At 36.4% G+C, this 22,627-nt stretch overlaps 1 protein-coding gene across 1 annotated transcript in view; it reads left to right on the top strand.

Moving 5' to 3' along the window:
• Positions 1–22,627, top strand: part of LOC132282943 (uncharacterized) — a 44,387-nt gene that overhangs the window by 10,019 nt on the left and 11,741 nt on the right. The window contains exons 6-16 of the mRNA XM_059784787.1: positions 302–380; positions 1,837–1,848; positions 2,084–2,149; positions 11,956–12,024; positions 12,121–12,177; positions 13,895–13,972; positions 16,585–16,682; positions 16,766–16,811; positions 17,634–17,761; positions 18,860–18,968; positions 21,867–21,929. Coding sequence (XP_059640770.1) covers positions 302–380; positions 1,837–1,848; positions 2,084–2,149; positions 11,956–12,024; positions 12,121–12,177; positions 13,895–13,972; positions 16,585–16,682; positions 16,766–16,811; positions 17,634–17,761; positions 18,860–18,968; positions 21,867–21,929 — 805 coding nt within the window. The remainder of the gene's footprint in view (positions 1–301; positions 381–1,836; positions 1,849–2,083; positions 2,150–11,955; positions 12,025–12,120; positions 12,178–13,894; positions 13,973–16,584; positions 16,683–16,765; positions 16,812–17,633; positions 17,762–18,859; positions 18,969–21,866; positions 21,930–22,627) is intronic.

Here is a 22,627-nt window from a genome sequence, read left to right as displayed (position 1 = left end):
TAAAGAAATTAAAATCTAAGTTGAATATTCATTATTGGGTACTATAAGATCTAAAAATTATATGTTCTACGCTCGCGCACACCCCCCCCCCCCCAACACACACGCACATTTTATGCATTTGTGGATTTTGGCTCCTTTGAGTGAAATTGCTTGAATGATCATGTATACGAGTAGACACAGAACTTCACTTTACAATTTTTGTTAATTGATTGGCTGTTGAACTAACTGCTGGTCTTTTCCATTTTGTCACATCATTAATGAATGAACATTACTCATCCGAGTCTGGAACTTGTTGTTACAGTGTTGGAGTTGCCCTTCACAACCTAGGTCAATTCTACCTTGTACAGAGGAAATTGGAAGACGCTCGTGTCTGCTATGACGTAAGTAGATATCTATATTTTTAGTTATATTACTTTTGGATCTATTATGCATATAAATGTTTATCACAAGTGCACTTTTGGGTCTATTATGCATATATATGTTTATCACAAATGCATCTCTGTTAAAGATGACTTCCTGAAGGATATATATATATATTTATATTTCATTCAAAAAATCATTTAATTTCCTGAAAATAGATCAACAGATGCATCAAATTTCTAAAAACTAACGAGCATGTGTTACTGTTGTCACCTCTTTTTGGGTTTCTTGTCTTAAATTTGTTATTGTAATATTTTAGGAAAGTTCTGATAAGAGAACAGCATAATGCACTGGTGTAGAATTTATTTAAAGACTGTGTTCTCTATGAAAGTCATCATAAGTTACACAATCAAATATTAGGCGTGTAATTTACTTCTATTATAGGTAACCAACTTACTTTAAACTTACTTACCAATTTTTTTTCCTTTAAAGTTTAATCTTGTAATCACTTATCAAAAAAAAAAAAAAAAAAAAGGTTTAATCTTGTAATTAGGGAATGACTTGGATCATGGAAGCTTGAATGGATTTATAAATAGTGGTGTTCGAGTTGTTTATTGAAGGAAAATGAGATTTAGGAACTACAAAAATTACTTTTGGTGCAGTTATGTGTAGACTTAACCATCTTGTGAGGATCAAAAGCATAGATAGTTTCAAGAAATAGAATTTTAGAGTTGATTATGTTTTGAACAGAGTGAAAACAATATAGCGTATAGGGAACTTGTTGCTGTTACAGATGAGGTCAGTCAAGCATGTGTAAATATTGTTGGTTAGTTGATGAAAGTTTAAGTGAGAGTAGTTCAAGAAAGCCCTACAAATGTAGAAACCACTCCAGTACCTATGCACAAGTGTAAGGGTAATATTTGGTGCTGCATCAACTACTGTGGTAATAAAGTCAGTCTACATGAAATCATAGCATAAAAAATTCTATTGGCATCATCTTTGGAAAATAGACCATTTAACTCATCATTTAAGTTACTATTCTTTTTGGTTCTTTCAATTTGCTCACATTGTAGCTCAAGGAGAGACTATACGTTACTTAAAGAGGGGTAGTAATAGTTCGTAGCTTGTTGGTACAGAAAACAGTCTCAGTGGCTGCAGTGCAACTTATTATTGGCAATTTAACTTTATATCAGATAAAAAAAACTGCCATGTGCAACATACTACACTTCTTAAAATATTCATGAAAAGTTGACAGAATAATTCGCATGACAAGTGACAACCACAGATTAAGTAAACCAAATAATATAGTGACGCTGATAATACGGTTTCTTTTGCTGCACTACAGTACTACTACTGAACTTTTTGGATACTACAATGTCAGTTTCTTTTGCAACATAAGACTGCTGAAATTTATCTTCCTTTTACTAACGATTGGTTGTCTTATTTTTTTCTTATTTTGTTTCATGATTGCGGCAGCGAGCTTTAAAGGTATGAATAGAATGTTGGCATGTACATTGTTGTCATTTAATTTAATTGTCAACTAAAAGAGTGGATTAGTGTCACCAGTTACCAACCCCACCTCTCCAACACACGCACCCAAAAAAGAACATGCATGGAATATTTGTCATATTTCTATTACTATTATTCTCCTTGCCCCATTGTTAAATGTATAGTCTTCATCTATTTCAACTTATAAACTTATTGTCGCCTCATAATGATTCAGATAAAGAGGCGTGTTCTGGGACCTGTTCACTCAGACTATGCAGATACAATGTATCATCTCGGAACAGTAATACATTTAAAGCTCTAAGATATTTTTATACTATTATTTGTACTATACATTCTTTCTTTGTGACGTTTTCCATAGGTTCCTAATCTAAAATTTTAGATTGTTCTAATCCTTTGTCCACATAAAGTTGTGCAATTTTATTATCTTGTTTATCTTAATATGCTTGAGGCAATAGTTAAGTTACTAGCTAATCAATGCCCATGGTTCTTGTTACATGAATTCACAATGTGTGGTGCTAACTTCTTAAAGTTCACGGAGATACACTTGCACTTAATTTATTGTCTTTGCTGCTTATCTTTTTTTGTTATTGAAACTTCGGAGATACATTGACGATATTAAAAGAAAGTTCCATTAACTTTGATGCTGTCTTCACCTAAGCTTTTCATTTCTCAGTAGGAATTTCTCACTAATGCTATGTTTGGTTGGAAAGAAGGATGGAAGAGAGGAGGGATAGAATAAGCTTCCCTTGTTTGGTTGGAAGTAAGGGAAGAGAGGGAGGAAGCTAGAAGGGATGAAACATCCCTCCTAGTCCATGATTTTGGAAAGTTCTTTATCCGTCCAAAATTGGGAAGAAGATAGGAGGGAAAGAAAGAAAAGTTACCCTATACATATTTAATACCAATTTAGCCTTTAATACTTACAAAATCACTTGTTAAAACCTACTCAAATTCTCTCACACGTGTAATAAGGGTATATTGATAAAAAATACATATAAAAACTCTAATTCCCTTCCTTCCAATCAAACAAAAAAAATTCTCACTCAATTCATGTTTTCTATTATCCGTTGTATTCAACAAAAGAAAAAGTGAGGGGGATACCTTGTCTTCCCTAGGGATGCCTCATCCATCTCTCCCCCTCTCCCTTCCATCCATTTTTCCATCCCTCCAACGAAACAGAGCATAATAGTGCGGCAACTTTATTGGTTGGTCATATTCATATATGCATTGAGCATTCTTTCTATGTTGGAGATGGGTGCCTCGTTTTATTCGTTATGTTGCATTGATTCCTCTATATGTGTGTGATGGACTTGTTTAAGACACGCTACACTTGGATATACGTACAAGTTATTTTCTGACATGTCTAATTAGACATGCATATAGCAAGTAACCGATAATTTAACTTTCTTATTTAATTGTATATAAACTCTTTTATTTTTTTTTTTTTCCGACCGTTTTCAACACTTTATTATATAAACAAACCATTTTACTCCAAAAACTAGAAGAAGGATATTAAAGAGTATTGAAATTTAGCAGTATTCCCGTGTCTTTGGATTTGATTTGATAAATCAAACACTTAGACAAATACTCGCGCATGACACACATGCCTAACCATATGTTACAGGGACTTATATACAGTTATGGGTGTTTGTCTAGGTTTTGATCTCCCTAACCTTGAATCTCAAGAGAAGGGAATTTGGCTTGTAATATGGTCTGGCCGTGGACCCAAGGGAAGGTTTCCTATGCTATTAGGAACACCGGGAAAAGGAAAGAAGCGTGGAGGTGGGGGTGGTGGGAAGGCAAGATGAACCAAATTCTTTACCAATATCTGATTGTTAAGAAATTTATTATTATTTTCAGCAACTTTTCTATTTTAGTTTGAATTTAGATTTGGCAGTAAAACCAATCATTGCTGAGATTGGGTATGAAAGCCCTATATAATCTTTTCAAACATGATTATATACACTACTTTTCAGACTAAGCTACAATAAAAGAGTTTGCTTTTCAATATCTCCTCGTTTCTTGAGGTTTTCCTCGTCTTTCGTTTATACACTTGCTGCGATTAACGATTAGATCGTGTCCTCTTTGTAAGGTGGCCTCAAAATGTGTCCAAAAGAATGTACAGATACGGGAACACATCTTGCATATTTAATACATTTTATGTTATGTAATATTGTAAGATATAGCGCTGCATACTTGATTCAAATTTAACTTCGATGGGATATGGTGAAAAGAAATAGAAGTTTCCTTCTCTCTCTCCATGAAAAGTAGAAATATTTTCTTCCTCCTGTTTAATCACACGTAGAGGATCGACTTATTCAAATTTGGGTTTGCGTATAGGACACATGGCCCATACTCATTCCGGTGACATGTTGTGTCCACACAATGCTTTGAGGGGACTAGGAGGACCCATGTAACACAGCCTTGGAAAGCAACACAGGAATCTTTTTATACCATTGAATAATAAACAATATTTGAACTAAAGAATTGAAATATAGCAGAAAAAGAAAAAGAACCCACAGGCCAAGTCGGTGTATGTAACATAGTCTTTAGTTTCCTGGAATTTTATTGTTTGTTTTATTTATCCTCTATTTAATTTTTTTTTGATAAGTTATCCTCTATTTAATTTGGGAATGAGAGATACCTTTTCTGCTGAAACTTAGTTTTCTCTTCATTTGTACTTCAGTTTTTCTATCCTTTGTTGTTTCCTTCTACAGTGTTCAAGAGTTTTCCTATTGATTAAACACCAAAAGCATCTGTAAACAGATCAAAAATTGTATTTGGATGGAAAATTTTTCTTTAGTAAGGGAAAAAAGTAAAATATAAAGACCACAGCTAGGGATACATACAACAAGAAAGCACTCATTCACCTCTTCTTAGTTAAAAATCTCGTTAGCAATTATATCTTTTGTTTTTGATAAAATTATATATGAAGCCGTTTTATAGAAGGATTATGTTAATGTAGATGATGATTCTCAGGTCAATTTTGTCCCAGTATTTTCAGTTAGGCTTAAATAAATGCTGTTTCACCATTCTTCTCAGTCAAAGGCTTTATTCTTTGTTAAATTTACTTTTAGTTCGGCAGGTTGTTCCTGACAATCCCAGTTTATTTCCTTTTTGTTGATCTTATTGCCCTTGCAACACCTTCAACTTGAACCACATTGCTTCTCATTGATGCAGTTTTGGTCCATGTGTTACGTGACAAAATATCCCATCTGACTAATTATCTTTTTGTCACCTATTGATGCCACCTGTATTTAGGCTTCTTAGCAGTTTGTGCTGCAAGGTTTTGTTTTTTCTCTATAAGAGTCTCCTCAACTTAATTGGTATCTAGTAAACTGCTGTCACATGACACCCTGGAAGCACCAGCTCATTCCATATATTTCATCTTGCTCTGTTTTTATTTTGGCCATGCTATCTTCAATCTCTCCTTTTTAATACCTGAACCAAAACTTATCACTATCTCAGTTACATTAGTATTAACATTCCTTATTTTCGTCTCCCTATTTTATTATTATTATGCCCAATATTTTCTCAGTTATGCTTTTATCCGGCCCTTATAATATTAGCCGTTCCCCCAATTGTCTGCAGGTTGAGTTGTGAATTCATACCAGATCAAGGGTTCAAGGACAAGCACTAACCTGTCCGTGAAAATTTTCTATCCAATTTCCGAATTTCTCCCATAAATGAACTGGTCTTGTCTATGATTTATGTATTGATCTAATAAAATGCATGTTACACAATAATTTATGTAGCGACCATGCAAGAATAATGTAACTTGTTTTTCCTTATAATTGGCTATATTACAATTCATTATTTCTAGCTGTAGATGTGATTTATATAGCATGATTAAACATTTGAAAGATAACAATATTGATTTCTGATTGGTGTGCTGTTTGTTTGTTATTATTAAAATTTTTGTTTGACTAGAAGGGTATTCTTACCTTTCTGGTGGGATTAATCCTTTCTGGGCACACACTAGGTCATAGTGCTGTGTGCAAATTTTTGTCTTGGGAAAATCCCCCATTGCCCCGAGGGAAGGGGTTAAGCCAAGACCTTTACCTTCTCAAGCTGGGTCCTGGCCAACTATTCTACCTCCTTGGGATTAAAGCATAGTTTAGTTATCACTAACTTCTTTTTCTAAACTTGTTTGCCAAGAATTCTCTCCATATTTTATTGTCAGACTCAATGTATTAAGTTAGATAATGTTACTTGAAACTTCCTCAGTATTCCACATTCTACACCTTATTAATTCTCTCCTTGGACTATAGTTTGTAATTGTTAGAATGTATATTCTTTATAGTGTTGGGTCATTATGTAATTACCCATAGTAGTTAGGGTTATTGTGTAATTATGTAATTAGGGTCTCTAACCCTTTTCTTATATAAGCCTTATTTAGAGGGCTGAAGATGAGCAATAGAGTATATACATTTCCTCTCAATCTCTCTCTCTCTTTCTCTCCCTATCTCTCATGAATCTGAACATGGTATCAGAGCGGTATAAATTCATGGGTGTGGGAAACAATAAGTGTGTTGCCCTTGTATGAGAGCGACTGGAATCGTGAGTATATCGTCGGTGTCTTTGTCGGAAGTTCGTGTCGCCGGTAGGTTGAGAACATCGTCCTTAGTCGCCGTCAGATCTGAAACCTATCGTCGTCGTCGTCAGATCTGCAGCCTCCTTCGTCGCCGTCAGATCTGAAGCCCCTTGGCCGCTTGTGTTGTTGCCGCGTTGATCGTCAGCAAGCTCGCTGACATCCACTGTCGTTGTTGGCAGAGGTGAAGCTTCATCGATTCGCCTCTTTTTTCTTGGTCGGAAGTTGCGGAGGTTGTGTGGTGTCGCCGTTGTGTGCTCGCCGGAGTCTGTTAGTGGGTTGTGAAGGAGAACAGCCCTGTTTGGTAGCGCAGCTACACTATTCCAATCCTGGTTTACTAAAACCGGGATAGCAGAGACTTGTTTTGATCTAATCCAGTTACCCAGATCCGATCCAGCTACCCAGATCCGATCTGGTTTCAGATCCGACCCAGGTCCGACTTCGACTCGGTTCAAGCTCCGACCCGGATCCAGATCCGACCCGGTTCCGATTCTGCATTTTTCCCAGGTTCTTTTTTTTTAATCTTCTCCATGGCTTCCAGTTCCGATCTCCTATCTCCTGTATCCTTTAATCCTCCCATGACTTCAGTCAAGCTTAATGGAAAAAATTACATTTTATGGGCCAAGTCAGTGGCCATTTTCCTGAAAGCCAAAGGCTTTGGCGATCATTTGGTTCAAGATAAACCCAAAAGTAGTGATGCTAATTTTAGTTCATGGGAACAAAGAGATGCTCAGATCATCTCCTTAATGCTGAATTGTATTGAAACTCATATTAGCTCCAACCTGTTATATCTGGACACTGCCAAGGAGATATGGACTCGACTCCAACTGTTATATTCTGGTGCTGGTAATATAACCAGAGTTTATGAGGTGTGTAGACAATTTTTTGATCTCCAGCAAGGGACTCACAGTTTAGAAGAATACCTCTCACGAGCAATGGGACTGTGTGAATAAATGAATATGTATCATCCCCTCACCTCTGATGTGAAAAGCATGCAGCAGCAACGTGAGGATTTTAATGTTCTTCTGGTTCTCACAGGATTGTCACAAGAGTATGAACCTGTTCGTGCACAGATTTTGGGTAGCTCTACACTTCCCTCTCTACCTGATATGTTATCTAGACTCCAGCGTGCCACTTTATCTAGTGCTCTTCAGGCAGTACTTCCAGTGGTGTCACTGTTCCTTCTAACAGTGAACGTTCTGCCTTAGTTGTGAACCAGGGTGGCTTTCAGTCTTCTCGTGGAGGTGGTGGTGGTGGTCGTTTCGGCCGTGGCCGTGGTCGAGGCAAAGGCAGAGACTCCAAAATTTGCACTCATTGCGGTCTTACCAATCACACGGTCAATTACTGTTGGGATCTTCACGGGAAACCGCCATCTTCTTCCTATGCACATCAAGTGACTGCTAGTGATGGGGATTCTTCTCTCTGCCACATCCACTGCTCCACATGTGGCTGTTGAGACTACTATGGTCACGATTCCCCGTGATGAGTATGCTCAATTTCTGTCTCAACAACGGACTTCCACCTCATCTTCCATGGGGTCCTTGGCTCAATCAGGTAGTGCCCCTGCATGTCTTTTGTCCTTTAGTCAGAGTCCCTGGATTCTTGACTCTGGCGCATCCGATCACATAACTGGTAGTTCTCATCTCCTATCTGATTTTCAGTCTGTTCCTTCCTCTCAAAGTGTTACTCTTGCTAATGGATCATCAACTAAAGTCTTGGGTTTGGGAACTGTTCCTCTTACCCCTTCTATGTCCCTTTCTTCTGTGTTATATGTTCCTCAATTCCCTTTTAATTTGTTGTCCATTAACAAAATTACTAAATCTCTTAACTGTTCTGTAACATTTTATCCCATATGTTGTCTTTTTCAGGATCTCAAGACGAAGAAGAGGATTGGTATGGGACATGAAGTAGGTGGCTTGTATTACTTCGATCTTGCACTATCTCCCACGGCTCTTCAATCATCTCTGTCTTCTTTCCAGTGGCACTGTCGTCTCGGCCATCCCTCGCTATCAGTTCTGTAGCGTCAAGTTCCCGGTCTTAGTCATGTTAAGTCTCTGTCTTGTGAAACATGTCAGCTTAGTAAGCATTGTCGTGTATCTTTTAAGCCAAGAACTAATAATCGTGTGGCTAGTCCTTTCCAATTAGTTCATTCAAATGTATGGGGACCAATAAAACATATTTCTATTAATGGATTTTGTTATTTTGTGACTTTTGTGGATGATCATTCTCGGATGACTTGGTTGTTTTTAATAAAAAATCGTTCTGAGTTGTTTTCTATTTTTCAAATATTTCGCAAAGAAATCAAAACTCAATTTGGGTGTTCCATTAAAGTTTTACGTTCTGACAATGCCAAAGAATATTTCTCGGACCCTTTTGAGACGTATTTTCATGCCAAAGGCATCATTCATCAATCCTCTTGTACTTATACTCCGCAACAAAACGGAGTAGCTGAGCGTAAAAATCGCCATCTTCTGGAAGTCTGTCATGCACTTTTATTTTATATGCATGTTCCCAAACGTTTTTGGAGTGATGCTGTTCTTACGGCATGTCATCTTGTTAATAGGATGCCCTCATCAGTGCTATACGGTAAATCTCCTCACTCTGTTCTATTTCCCGACTCCGTATCGTTTAATCTGACTCCGCGGGTCTTTGGCTGTGTGTGTTTTGTCCATAACCATGGACCTGGTCTTGATAAACTCGACCCTCGTGCAACTAAATGTGTTTTTCTTGGGTATTCACGCACTCAGAAGGGCTATCGGTGTTACAGTCCTCATTTCCAACGCTATTTCACTAGTGCTGATGTAACATTTTCTGAGTCTATCCCATATTTTTCTGATTCTACTAGTCCTCTCGATATTACTTCTAAGCCACCTCTGCCATCGGTTCCCTCTCAGTTTCCTGTTTCCGCACCTCCTCGGTCTGCTGTTCCTTTGCAGGTTTATACTCGACGACCTCGACCGCCTACTTTGCTCCCTCCATCTCCTTCAGAGTCTTCGGATCCGACGCCTTTACCTGATGATTTGCCTATTGCCCTTCGTAAAGGTATTCGGTCGTGTGTTACTGCTCATCCCATTTCTAACTTTGTCTCCTATCGTCATATTTCATCCTCTTTATCTTGTTTTTTATCCAAAGTATCTGCTACTTTTGTTCCCAAGACATTGCAGGATGCTTTCTCTGATTTGGGTTGGTGGCAAGCCATGGTAGATGAAATGGATGCCCTTCATCGTAATGGAACATGGGATCTTGTTCCCTTACCTCCGGGCTCCAAACCGGTTGGTTGTAAGTGGGTCTACACAGTTAAATACCTTCAAGATGGGTCTATTGAGCGGTTGAAGGCTCGTCTAGTGGCAAAGGGGTACACTCAAACTTATGGTGTTGACTATGATGAGACTTTTTCTCCTGTTGCTAAGATTTCTTCTATTCGGATTCTTATTTCCATTGCTGCCAATTGTAACTGGCCATTGTTCCAATTGGATGTCAAAAATGCCTTCTTACATGGTGACTTGGTTGAAGAAGTTTATATGGAGCAACCACCTGGGTTTGTTGCTCAGGGGGAGTCTCGTCACATTGTTTGTCGCCTTAAAAAGGCCCTGTATGGATTGAAACAATCTCCGCGGGCTTGGTTTGGGAAATTCTCTGAGGCGGCATTAGAATTTGGTCTTAACAGATGCCAGACCGATCATTCGGTATTTCACTTGCGCACTAAAGCTGGCTTCATCTTTCTTGTGGTGTATGTAGATGATATTGTGATCACAGGTGATGATTCTGCAGGCATTGCTAAGTTGAAGTTGTTTCTGCAAAATCGGTTCCACACTGAAGACTTGGGTAAACTTAGATACTTCTTGGGTATTGAAGTTGCTAGATCCAAGGAAGGTATAAGTTTATCTCAACGAAAATATGTGTTGGATTTGCTAGAAGAAACGGGTATGTTAGGTGGTTGTCCGGTTGATGCTCTTATGGATTCAAATACAAAACTTGTGTCTGATGAGGGTGATCTATTTAATGACCCAGGCAGATTTCGTCGCCTTGTTGGGAAATTAATTTACCTCACTATCACTCGACCTGATATTTCATATGCAGTTAGCGTTGTAAGTCAGTTTATGGGAGCTCCTAGAATGCCACATTGGATTGCTGTTCTTCGGATTATCCGATATCTCAAGCGAGCTCCAGGTTTTGGGTTACTATACCATTCAAATGGTCATCTCAGGGTGGAAGGTTTTACAAATGCTAACTAGGCTGGTTCTCCTTTAGATAGGAGATCTACTACAGGCTACTGTACATTTGTAGGAGGAAATCTTGTTACATGGAAGAGTAAAAAGCAAACGGTGGTAGCTCGATCTAGTGCTGAAGCTGAGTACAGGGCAATGGCACATACCACTAGTGAGTTGACATGGATACAAAATCTTCTAAAAGAACTTAAGTTGACAATTGAAACTCCTACTCCATTGTTCTGTGATAACCAAGCAGCAGTTCACATAGCATCGAATCCTGTGTTTCATGAGAGAACCAAACATATTGAGGTTGATTGTCATTTTACTCGGGAAAAAATATTAAGTGGTAGCATCTCTACTCCATTTGTGAAGTCTGAAGATCAACTAGCTGATATGTTTACCAAAGCACTGGGTCATAATCGGTTAAAGACTATCTATTCCAAGCTGGGATTATTTGATAGATATTCTCCAGCTTGAGGGGGAGTGTTAGAATGTATATTCTTTATAGTGTTGGGTCATTATGTAATTACCCATAGTAGTTAGGGTTATTGTGTAATTATGTAATTAGGGTCTCTAACCCTTTTCTTATATAAGCCTTATTTAGAGGGCTGAAGAGGAGCAATACAGTATATACATTTCCTCTCAATCTCTCTCTCTCTTTCTCTCCCTATCTCTCATGAATCTGAACAGTAACTTTACCTTTCCATCCATGAAATACTTTTTCTGAAAGAACATCTCTTGCCTTTCGGCTGTTTGAAAATTTTAGGATAAAGAATTGCTTACATTTTTTTTAAAGCCATTTAAATGGGCCTAAAATATTTTCTGATGTTTCTTAACTTTCTTTTTGTAAAATGCATTATGTCTTGGGAAGTAAATTAACATGGGTTTTTTTAATTGGCTTTCAAGAATTATCAATATTTTGTTCACTTGTATATTTGATATCTTATTCTGGTAATTAGTCATATTTCAATTAAGGAGTTTTAATTTGCTATGAGTGACAAAAGGAGTATCCAAGCAAGCACCCCTTAGTAATGGATCTTTTTACTTCTGCTTGGGGGATCGAGTGTTCAAGCACCCCCTTAGTATTGGAGTAGCTATTATGTCACATCATTGGTATGCCCAGCCAATGAAAATGCACAATTCAAGTTGCATTTTCATTGGCCGGTATGCCTGGGTCACCCAATATCTTCTCTTAATATATTGGACCTTCTTCCATTTGTCCTGCTGGTGCTTTATTCCTTGTTCTTTTATCATTCATTCATTGTCTGTGTCTTGAGTGACTTACAGGTGCTTTATCTACAAGGAAAAGAAATGGATTCTGAGGACCTTATTAAAGATTCTATACGGATTTTAGAGGTTCTTGTATATCATTCTATGGAAATGCTGATTTTGGACTGTTCACTGTTAATATATTTTTCTTGTTCTTATCTTAATTGTTGTTTGATTTTGAAGGAAGGCGGGCAAGGTGAATCAATCTTATGCATCAGGAGGCTACGGTATCTTGCTCAGGTTATACTTTCATTTGGAAACTTGACCTAATTTCCATGTATGATCTATAATTTGACAGTTCAATTATGCATCTGACTAATTTTCTCATCTTATAGTTTTTCAAGCAAAAATATGTTGGTCTGACAGGTCCGGCTTATTTACTAGTTAGAATGAAATCTTGTATCTTAATTAGTGCTGTAATTGAAATGTTATTCAAGTGGCAGTTTGCATATTGTTGTGCAGTTTTCACTTTAAAGAAGCCTTCTAAAGGTTGGTCTTGATTAAAGATTGACTAATATAAAATAGTGTTGATGGGATGAGTTGGTGTCTGTGAAAATCTTTTAACAGATAGATATGACCATAAATGCAATGATATAGTAATTCAGTTACCTCCAAGATCAACTAACATGTATATGTTGAAAGTTTTCTGGCCAAAGTGAAAGATTTGTCATGAATTTGATTTGACCTATTGTCTGTAGTTGGTCAACAATCAATTTTTAAATGGTAGTTGCCCAAATGGGCCATCTTTCTTGTATTTAGAAGTCTGGAGTCCCTACATTTCATGCCAACTTTATAGGAAAATCTCTCTCTCTCAATGCACACTTACACGCACACGCACACGCACACCTACAATTCTCAGCCTTCCTTTACTTTCTATGAAAATAATCTTCTTACGTGTTAAATTTATTTCCTTAGCTTTTCTTATGTTGTCATAAATTCACTCGAAAATATGTTCGTGGATATGTAATATTGTGCACTATAAGCATAAAAAATGGGTAAAAACTCAAATATTGACATAGAGGTAAGAGATAGAAGGATGAGGAATCCTGTAAGCCTGAAAGAAAAAGACACAACATATATAGTATGCAAAAATAAAATAAATAAAATAAAATGACCAACAAATTCTTACAATTGCAATACAAAAACCCACCCTCAAAAGTAAGCTATGGGACGGTTATGTCTGTTGTACTTTGAGTTATATGTGAGAAGTAAGTAATCAGAAAACTAGGTTAAATTTGGTTTGACCTTAAGCACCACATTTATAAGCTACTGTAATTTAAAGCAAAATGGTAGATTGGTTGGATTATCCTGGTGTATTTTGTGGGTTTGGAGCAGTGGTTATACACCTTAAACTTAATAGGGTCTAGGCCTTGGAGACTTTTGTTTCCCCGGGGACTAGAATGCCCCTTTTTGTAACTTATCAAAAAAAAAAGAAAAAAAAAAATGCCCCTTTTTGTAGGAGGGCTCGTTCTATTTATAGGTGAAAGCATGCATGGTGATGCTCAGGTCTGGACTGTTCATTAGTGCTTGCCCTAATTTGATCTCACAGACTGTCTTGATGTGCACTTGGAAACATCGTGTCAGGCTGAGGGTGAGATTTGTATCAATGGATGTCCTCTTGGTCATAGGGGCGGCCATAGGGGTGGCTACCATGGAAAACTTCTATTCTAAGCTTAATAGCAGTACTCTGAGAAGTTTCCACGTATGTATCTAGGCCATTGCCAAAGCGGCTGCTTCGTAGTCCTGACGGAGTTGATTTCAAGGGTGCCATGTTATTAGGGGAAGGGCATTTGTCATCTTTAAGTCGGAATAAGATATACTGCACCACTCAATCTTCTTATTTATTTGCTTCTTGTGTAATCAAATATGAACTCTCCCATTTATCTGGTTATTGTACCACTCAATATTTTATTTTTAAATTTTAATTTAATCTGCTTATATTCTTACTGTATTATAGATGTACATCAAGTCCAATCAACCTGCAGAGGCTGAAAATGTACAGAGAAAGATCCTGCATATTCTGGAATTATCAAAGGTTATACTTTTTTTTTTTTTTTAAATTTCCTTGAGTTTCCTTGTGTAACAGGCTTTTACCAATACTTGGGTATTTGGATCAATACATAATTCAATAGCTTCCAACACCCCTAGAGAGTTTACAATTTTGAACTTCTTAGTTCTTGCATTTGAAGTTAGCACCAAGTTGAGCTAGTGAAACCTAATGTAATGGAAAGTTTGAGCAGGTTAATGAGAAAAGCGGAAGATCTGGGTTACATCAGGGGGTTCAGAGTTGGCAGAGATGTTGAACATCAGATGCAGATTTCCCATTTATTATTCGCTGATGATACTTTGGTATTTTGTGATGCTGAAGTTTCTCAACTCAGATACCTGAGGTGTACTCTTGCTTGCTTCCAAGGGGTTTCTGGGCTTAAGATTAATGTCGGAAAGAGTGTGCTTGTCCCAGTGGGGGATGTTCTGGATATTTCCTCCTTAGCTGCTGTTTTAGGATGTGGAGTTGGTTGTTTCCCTCTTCCTTACTTAGGATTGCTTTTGGGAGTTTCTTCTACTAGAGTTGGGAATTGGGATCCAGTGATTAATAGATATGAGAAAAGATTAGCAGGATGGAAAAAGCAGTATCTATCTTGGGGGGGGGGGGGGGGGGGGGGGCGGGCGGGGGAGTCACACTCATTAAGAGTACTCTCTCATCCCTTCCTACCTATTTTTTTTTATCTTTGTTTCAAATTCCATGTCCGTTGCTGAAAAGATTGAAAAAATTCAGAGGGATTTTCTCTGGGGTGGAAGGGGAGAGGAGTTTAAGTATCATCTTGTCAATTGGGATCAAATCTGCCAACCGTTGAGGTTAGGTGGGTTAGGCATTTGAAAAATTGTTCCTTTTAATCGTGCTCTCTTGGGAAAGTGGTTATGGAGATTTGGAAGGGAACGCCATCGTTAGTGGAGAAGAGTTGTCTCGTGTTGTTTTGGTGAGGAGAGTGGGGGCTGGTCATCTCTTCCAGTCACTATTATGGGAGGCGTTGGTGTGTGGTAATTCATGCGGAAAGGTTGGGATGTTTTCTCCACACATATTAGATTCAAAGTTCGTGATGGCAGACATGTTCGTTTTTGGGAGGACCTTTGGTGCGGCGATCAGTTGTTGTCTCACTCCTTTCCTAGGCTTTATAGTATTTCAGCCAATAAGTATGTTTACGTGATTGATTGTTATCAACTTGATAACAATGGAGTTACGTGGGATGTGCGGTTTAGGCGGCCCTTTCAGGATTGGGAAATGGAGGAAACTTGCGTTTTTTTGGATACGTTGTATAGACAGAAGGATGTTGGCAGAGGGTGTGATGATATTTTGTGGGTTCCTTTAGCTCATGGTCGGTATGGTGTCCGCTCTATGTTCATCTGTTTGTCCAATTTCGTTGGTCCTGAGTTCCCTTGGAAGTCTGTCTGGCGCTCTAAAGCTCCTCTTTGAATCGCATTCTTCGTTTGGACTGCCACATTGGGGAAGATTTTGACATTGGACAATTGAGAAAGAGAGGCAACATTATTGTTAATTGGTGTTGTTTATGTAAAGCTCATAGTGAATCCGTGGACCACATTCTTTTGCATTGTCCTGTGGCGTTTGATTGTTGGAGTTTTATTTTTAGCATGTTTGGTGTTTTTTGGGTAATGCCTAAGCACTCCTCTCAATTGATTAACGCTTGGAAAAGGTGTCCTGTCAAAGAACAAGCTCGGGATTATTGGAAGATTGTTCCACATTGTGTGTGGTGGTGCTTGTGGCGTGAGAGGAATAACAGATCCTTTGAAGGAAAAGAATCGTCTTTAGCTACTTTAAAAATTCATATTTTTCATTCTCTGTTCTCTTATGTAAGAGGAAGTGCATGCTCCTTGATTGATGATTTCTTTGATCTCTTGGATTCCATTGGTCCTTGGACCTTTTTTGTTCTTGTATTAGGGACACGTTCCCCTTTTGAACTTTTTTCTAATATATTTTTACTTATCAAAAAAAAAAAAAAACCTAATGTAATGGTCTTTATCAAGTTTCTTGGGTACTTGAGTAAAATTGTTTCTGTGATGTTGTGGCCATAATTTAATTTCGGATGGGGGCGTGTTGCGATCCGTTTTTGGTTGCGGGTCCTGGACCTTGTTTAGAACTCTCTTGTAGCCTGGTATATAAGGGTGTTTAGGGTTTTGAGTGGGAGAAGGAGAGACACTGAAAATTGCAAAATAGAGAGTGAGAGCGAGAGCTTAACACTAATTGCTATTCAGCTCGTTGAGAAATTTTTGGCTCCCTTTATATTATTCCATCTCTTTGATAGCCATATCAGAGCATACATATATCTCCTAACCACTTGAACCCGCCAACCTGTAAAGCCTCCAGCCCTCCAATTGATGCTTTTCTACTGCAATTTGAGCCCTGCATTTCCCCCTGATGTAGGAGCATGAGATACCACCTCCGCTAGACTGGTGATGCTCACTAACTAATCATACTCACATTGATGCAAGTATGTGACATTGATTTCATGTTCTCATCTGTTGACTATTTGGTTGTACTCACACAGTCACCCTTATGCAGTATTAACAACTTCAGAATTTTTGTTTCTTTTGTCAGTACTTTAGCTTAATACTACTAATCTTGTAGCACAGGGATGGAATTCATTGGACACTGTTATTGCAGCTGAAGGCCTTGCCCTGATCCTTCAATCAATAGGGAGGTTAAATGAAGCTCAAGAAATTCTAGAGAGGTGAATAGATTATGTTATAACTGACAATGAGCTATAGCTTACTGCTTACATAATGTAAAATGATTGATTGTTTTCTGTTGCAGATGTCTCAAGGTCCGAAAAACCTTACTCCCTGAAGACCATATTCAGGTTAGTTGTTGCAATATAGAATAATTCTATTTTTTATTATTTCTATTTTACTTCTCTTATGCTTGTCAAATATCAAAATTTCTAAACTTTAGCGGTAGAAGGTCATGTGCCTTATTTATTTATTTGTTCTAGGAAGCGCAAATGGAGACTCTGGATAGATGGTTTGTTGGAGAGAGAGGGAAAGGTTTTCTGTTTTTTGGTTATTTGTTTGATCACACTACTATTTTGATTAATTTTCATTTGACCATGAATAAAAACTTTCCCTGTTAAAAGAAGTCATTTGTGGGTTACATGAGGACATCCTTGGGGGTAAATTTTTCAGTAATGGTTGCAGTCCACCCCATTTTTATCACTAATTAGTAACACTTGTTTTAATAAAGACAACAATTAACTGGATTAAAGTATGTTTGTACTACTTTAGAAGTTTGAGTTATCATCTCTTCGAAATCAAGTTGTCGAAGCACAAGTATTTTCTTATTAAAACCAATAGAACTGCGAATGCATTGAAAAAGTTTATTGCTTAATTGTTGATAAATAAAACCCATTTGTTATGTAATTATGTCGTTGATTCCTGATTGAAGATTTTTGCCACTCCCTTAAATTATTGATTCAATGTTTCGCATGGCAAGAAGGTTTCAATCCAGTGCATATTGTTTAATTCAGGATTGAATTTGTTGGAGAAAAATGGAAAAACCTTGATTATGTAGTTTTACTTAGAAAATGAAACAAATAGCATACATCTGAGTTCTTATCAAAAAATAAAAAAAATAAATAAAAATAGCATACATCTGAGTTATGCCTTCTATTTTTGTCCAATGGCAGATTGCTGCTAACATTCTTCACATAGCTAGGGTGAAAATTCACAATTCGGACAAACTAAGGAAGACAAATGTTTCTGAAGCAATTGCTGAGCTTGAAAAGGCAAAAGATCTTTTAGGCAGATCAAAAAGGTTTGTGTTGTTTTGTCACATGTTTCTGTCTTATAGTGTTAGACATTATATATATATATATATATATATATATATATATATATATATATATATATCTAAACAACTTCTGACTGTTGATATGAAATGCAAATAATTTGTGCCATTTAGTATGTCTTTCATTTCATTCTCTTTTATAGTTGCTCATTTGGTGGAGTGTTCCTTTGTATGGTATAACTATGTAACTGCACTTTATTTCAAAGTCTTCTTTTTTCTGGCTGTAGATGATAGGATGAAAGCTATAATATAAATTTTCGTTTATCATATAATTCTTCCCAATGAATTAATATTTATTTGAACGTAATATTTTCCTTGCAATTTGGCAAACCTACATTTCTCTGTTGAAAAAAATGACGTCGGACATATTTGATTAGAGAACTTTGTTTCAACCAATCAATTAACCACTATCGTTGAAACAATCCCAATCTCGATGCTTTTGTTTCGAGGTGTTTTCCTGGTTATATTTTATCTTTGAGATACAAACAATTTTTTTTATATTTAAAATTAAAAATCATGAGGCATATCCTTAGTGATTTTAACAATTTCATATATGTCTCCACTACAATATTATGTTTATTTCATATTGACGGATTGATAATAGAGTCACTCTATGTTTAGATTTAAGTATTTTTTTTTAGAGTGAGCAAACTACCGAAAGCCAATTTCATATTGGTTGAATTGTCTTACAGTTTGGTACTAGTAGCCATGGTGCATTATTTAGTCTTACATTCTTAAGGTTGAACCATTATGCCTTTTAGCCTTGAAAGGTGTTTAACTCAAAAGAACACTCTAGTTTTTTGATGAACTGATTGATATTTGTTGTGTGCTTATTCTTTCCACCTGCCACTTCCTTGGAGAATATTATATTCTTCCCTAATTCTTCTTCAATTGTGCCTTATTTTTGATCTGGTAGCTAATAGCAGCATACTTTATTTTGAGGTTTATACGGATCGTTTTGAAAAATTGGACTTCTTAATTTAATTTTGAGATGCTTTATCTGCTCAACATCTTTATGTGTAAAGTCTTATAGATTAGTATTATGCGGTTCTTTGTCCATGATAGAATCGCTGAGCAGGTTTTGGATAAATTCATGAAGCAGAAGGGCAGCCATAAATATAATGCAGTACCTGGAGAATCTGGGAAAAATAACCATGCAGCATTTGTGATACTGGTCAGTTTCCCTTCATTTGTGAACAATCTGTTGTTTAGTTGAATGGATATTCTTGTTTTAGTAAGACAATTTTGTTCTTATGTATGGTATCCTCATGTTTAGACTACATCAAGGCCTTTCTTGGCTGATAGCCGCAAAGTCTCCAGGGGCCTTATTCTATGTATGAGTTTGTCACCATCAAGATGGTCTGGGTCCACCTGGAAGTTCTACACCCGTTTGAGAAATTCTAGAAACTTAGTTGTGTTCAAATCTAAAATATTTATTTGCTTTATTTAAGTCCTATTTTTGTTGGGTCCGATTTGCTGGAGTTTCTATTGCCAAAATTAGGAGAAAATTAGATGTCACTGCGAACGGCACTGTCTAAACTTTTTGCTTTTGTCTTTTATATTTTCTTTATCAATGTCTGAGTTTACATTATTCCAAGGGCTAGGATTAATTCTCTTCTAGGTTTACAAAGGCTATATAAAGATTGCAATTCTGTTTTTATTTTTTATTTTTTATTTTCATATGGTTAATGAGAATTTAGTAGAGAATTTACAGCTTTTAAGCTCTTGCTTGGTGATGTAATTGCGCTCATCGTAAGGTAATACTTGGGAAACCCTAGGTATGGTTGTCTGGCTTTCTATAATGATTTTTGCTCGTAGATGATGTTTTCAAAATCCTTACCCTCCGCAATCCTATCATCCACAAGCTAGTTCCAGCTAAACCGAATGATTAACCCTTTATAGGGCTGAACACTAAAGGGATCCTGCATCATTTGCCGCTATGCAAATCTCCTGGAAATGTTGTTGGAGTCTATGAGCAACTGTTTTGTGCAGTTGATTCCAATTAGTAATACTTACGTGTTATTAAGGATTTAAAATTTTTTCAGCCAAAGTCAAAAACAATTGGACAATAGTTTTATTTATAGTTGTGACTAATTCGTGTTTCAAATCATGCTATTTACTATACATTAATACACGTCCAAAACTCTGTGATTAAGAGATTCGTCTTACATGCCATCTGCAGAATCCTGCTTTTTAAGATTAACTAAATTAATATTATCAGAGTTATAAATGAAATCACAAATGTCATTCAAGCACAAAGCATAAATTACATCATGGATGGGGCCACCTTGGTCCCAAGGTGGCTCCTCAATATTCATACACATTTTTGCTTTAGTATGTGTAATTGTTTAATTCTTTTAGAGAATGCCACCCTAAAACTCTCTATTTCTAAAGTTGTTTCTTGGACCTAATATATATATATGTACATATTTATGGAGTATTTAATTATTTATTTACTTTAGTATATGTAATTTTTTAAAATTTTACAAAATGTCCCTATAAAATTCTCCATTTCTAAAAATCTCTCTAATTGTTTCTTTCTTTTCTGTTTTACTTTTTTGCCTTTTCAAGTTTCTTTGATCACTTCAATAAAATTTGCATTCACTTTCTTCAATAAAACCCTAATTTTCCTCTTCAAAGTTTTCATTTTTCTTTCTTTTATTTTTTTTTCTGTTATTTTTTTTCCTCTTGTTTCAGAAATTTCACTTCAATTTTATGAACTTAATGTTTATTTTTTTGAACTTCTTTTGCTTTATATATTTTTGAATAATTACATTTTTAGTTTTTGAATCTTGATTAGTGAAATTTTATTTTTTGGCTTGCTGTTTTGCTGCACTGTTAGTTTAAATTTTTTTTAAAAAAACCTCATGATCATTGTTCCCTCATGAATTAAATTCCTGGCTCCGTCCCCTGATTTACATTATATGTTATGATGGTGTCTTGCCTTGACAAGAAATGTAATTTTTAAACTCCAGAGCCTTGTAGTAATTACTGATATCCTTGTTTTATAGTTAAAAAACTTGTAAACTTGGTGTAGGAGAAAAATGTGAGCGAAATTGAGTGTACAAGAAAGTGAAAATTGGGTATGTTTATGTCTTTAAGGATGATTTAGGAATTCACGTTTTCAATTGTAGCACATTGGCTGTCATGGATCATTAACATCTATACTGATCCAAAACTATAGAAATATTTGGAATACTGAATGGCCTTTACTGGTAAAGACTTAGCTTTATATGGTTACATAATGTTCAATTATCAGTTGTGTAGTTAAGATTTAAGTCCATGGATCTGACATAGGGTTTTGCAATAGCTTTTTATGGTTATATAATGCTCAATAATCTGTTTCAGTTAAGAACTTAAGATTTAAGTCCATGGATCTGGCATAATGTTTTACATTTTCTTGTTATACCATATGGCAGTTGTGAGTTTTAAACACCATTCCATGTGCAGATTTGTTGAATGGTACGTGTTTTAAGTCTTATTTATTATCTTCTTCAGCTAGCAAGTTCTGCACAATTTACTTGGAGAAAACTTGATTTGGTGAAGTTTTTGCTGGCTTTAAATTGTTCTCTTGTCTACTGCGAACTTGATTTTACCAATGATAGGCGGGAATACAGAATTCGGAGGCCTTACTGGTGTGATGAGTAGTGCCAACACCTCTATTAAAAAAAAAAAAAAAAGAATAAAAACAAATAATTTAAAAAGTTGCTAAGGACGACCTCGCTGGGTCCATAGAGCTTCAGTATTGGCAATATATATGTCAATAATCAATATACACCAATATCAGAGAAATAAGGTCAAAAGTTGTTACATATGGATTAAACATTTGTAGGTTATCATTGTTTTTTATTAAAATGTCTCAGGTTGGTAGCTAGTAAAATATCTTTTTATTTTGTTGAAACTTAAAAGAGAAGCTAAGGAAACCATCTTGTGCATCTCAGAGAAAGAAGATAATATAAAAAGCTAAGTTCATGATATTGGGTTTCTAGTATGTTTCTGATGTATGAAATTGTTATATATGTTAATGAGATATTTTCCAATATGAAATGGTTTTTCTTGCATGTCCCTGCAGTTGCAATCACTTAAAACACTTGGGTTGTTGGAGATCAAGAAGCAAGAGTTACAGGAATCATGGGTCAGTTATATTGGCTTATAATCTTATCTAATGCTTCTTTTTAATCAAATCAGTCATCATGGAATTTTCTATTCCACCTTTTTCCTTTCACCTTCTGCACTTGTTAAACAACTTTGCGTAGAGTTCTCAAGTGTTTTATTTTATTTTTTAGAGTGCATGGTTATTTGTTATTTAGACATTACTTAGTGCAATGGTAAGAACTTGGCTAAGAAGTGTGAGAAAAGTTTAAGAATCACTACTTTGTTTAAATAATACCTACCTTCAGTCAACTTCTTGCGGCACCCTCCAGCAACAAGGGTTACATTGAGTAATAGCCTACTTTTATTATTATTGTTTACAGCTATTGCTGGCCCCTTTCTGTATCTTATGTGTAGATTTCTTCGGTCTTTTGTTTTAGATGTTATACCCATGGTTCGCCTACTCTGCTGAGTCAGCACGACTCTACCAAGTCATAACGGAATCAGTCCCTACTGAATTCCAGGTAGGCTGATTTATCAGGGAGAATGCTAAATTGCTTGTGATTCGGCTTGAATCAGCCCGGAATCGCCAAGAATCAGTGGAATTGGTGGTCACTCACCCGAGTCAGCGGTGAACTTTAAAAGATTTTTTGGCCATTTTCTTACCTCTTTTCTCACTCTAGCAGCACACTCTCTCTCTAAAACTCATACCCAATTTAAAGTTGAGATTCAAAACATCAA

Source organism: Cornus florida, unplaced genomic scaffold, assembly GCF_030987335.1.
Source record: "Cornus florida cultivar Cherokee Brave unplaced genomic scaffold, ASM3098733v1 CherokeeBrave_3.0.0_Hap2_Chr11, whole genome shotgun sequence".
Taxonomy (NCBI): domain Eukaryota; kingdom Viridiplantae; phylum Streptophyta; class Magnoliopsida; order Cornales; family Cornaceae; genus Cornus; species Cornus florida.
This window is presented reverse-complemented; position numbering and strand designations above follow the sequence as displayed.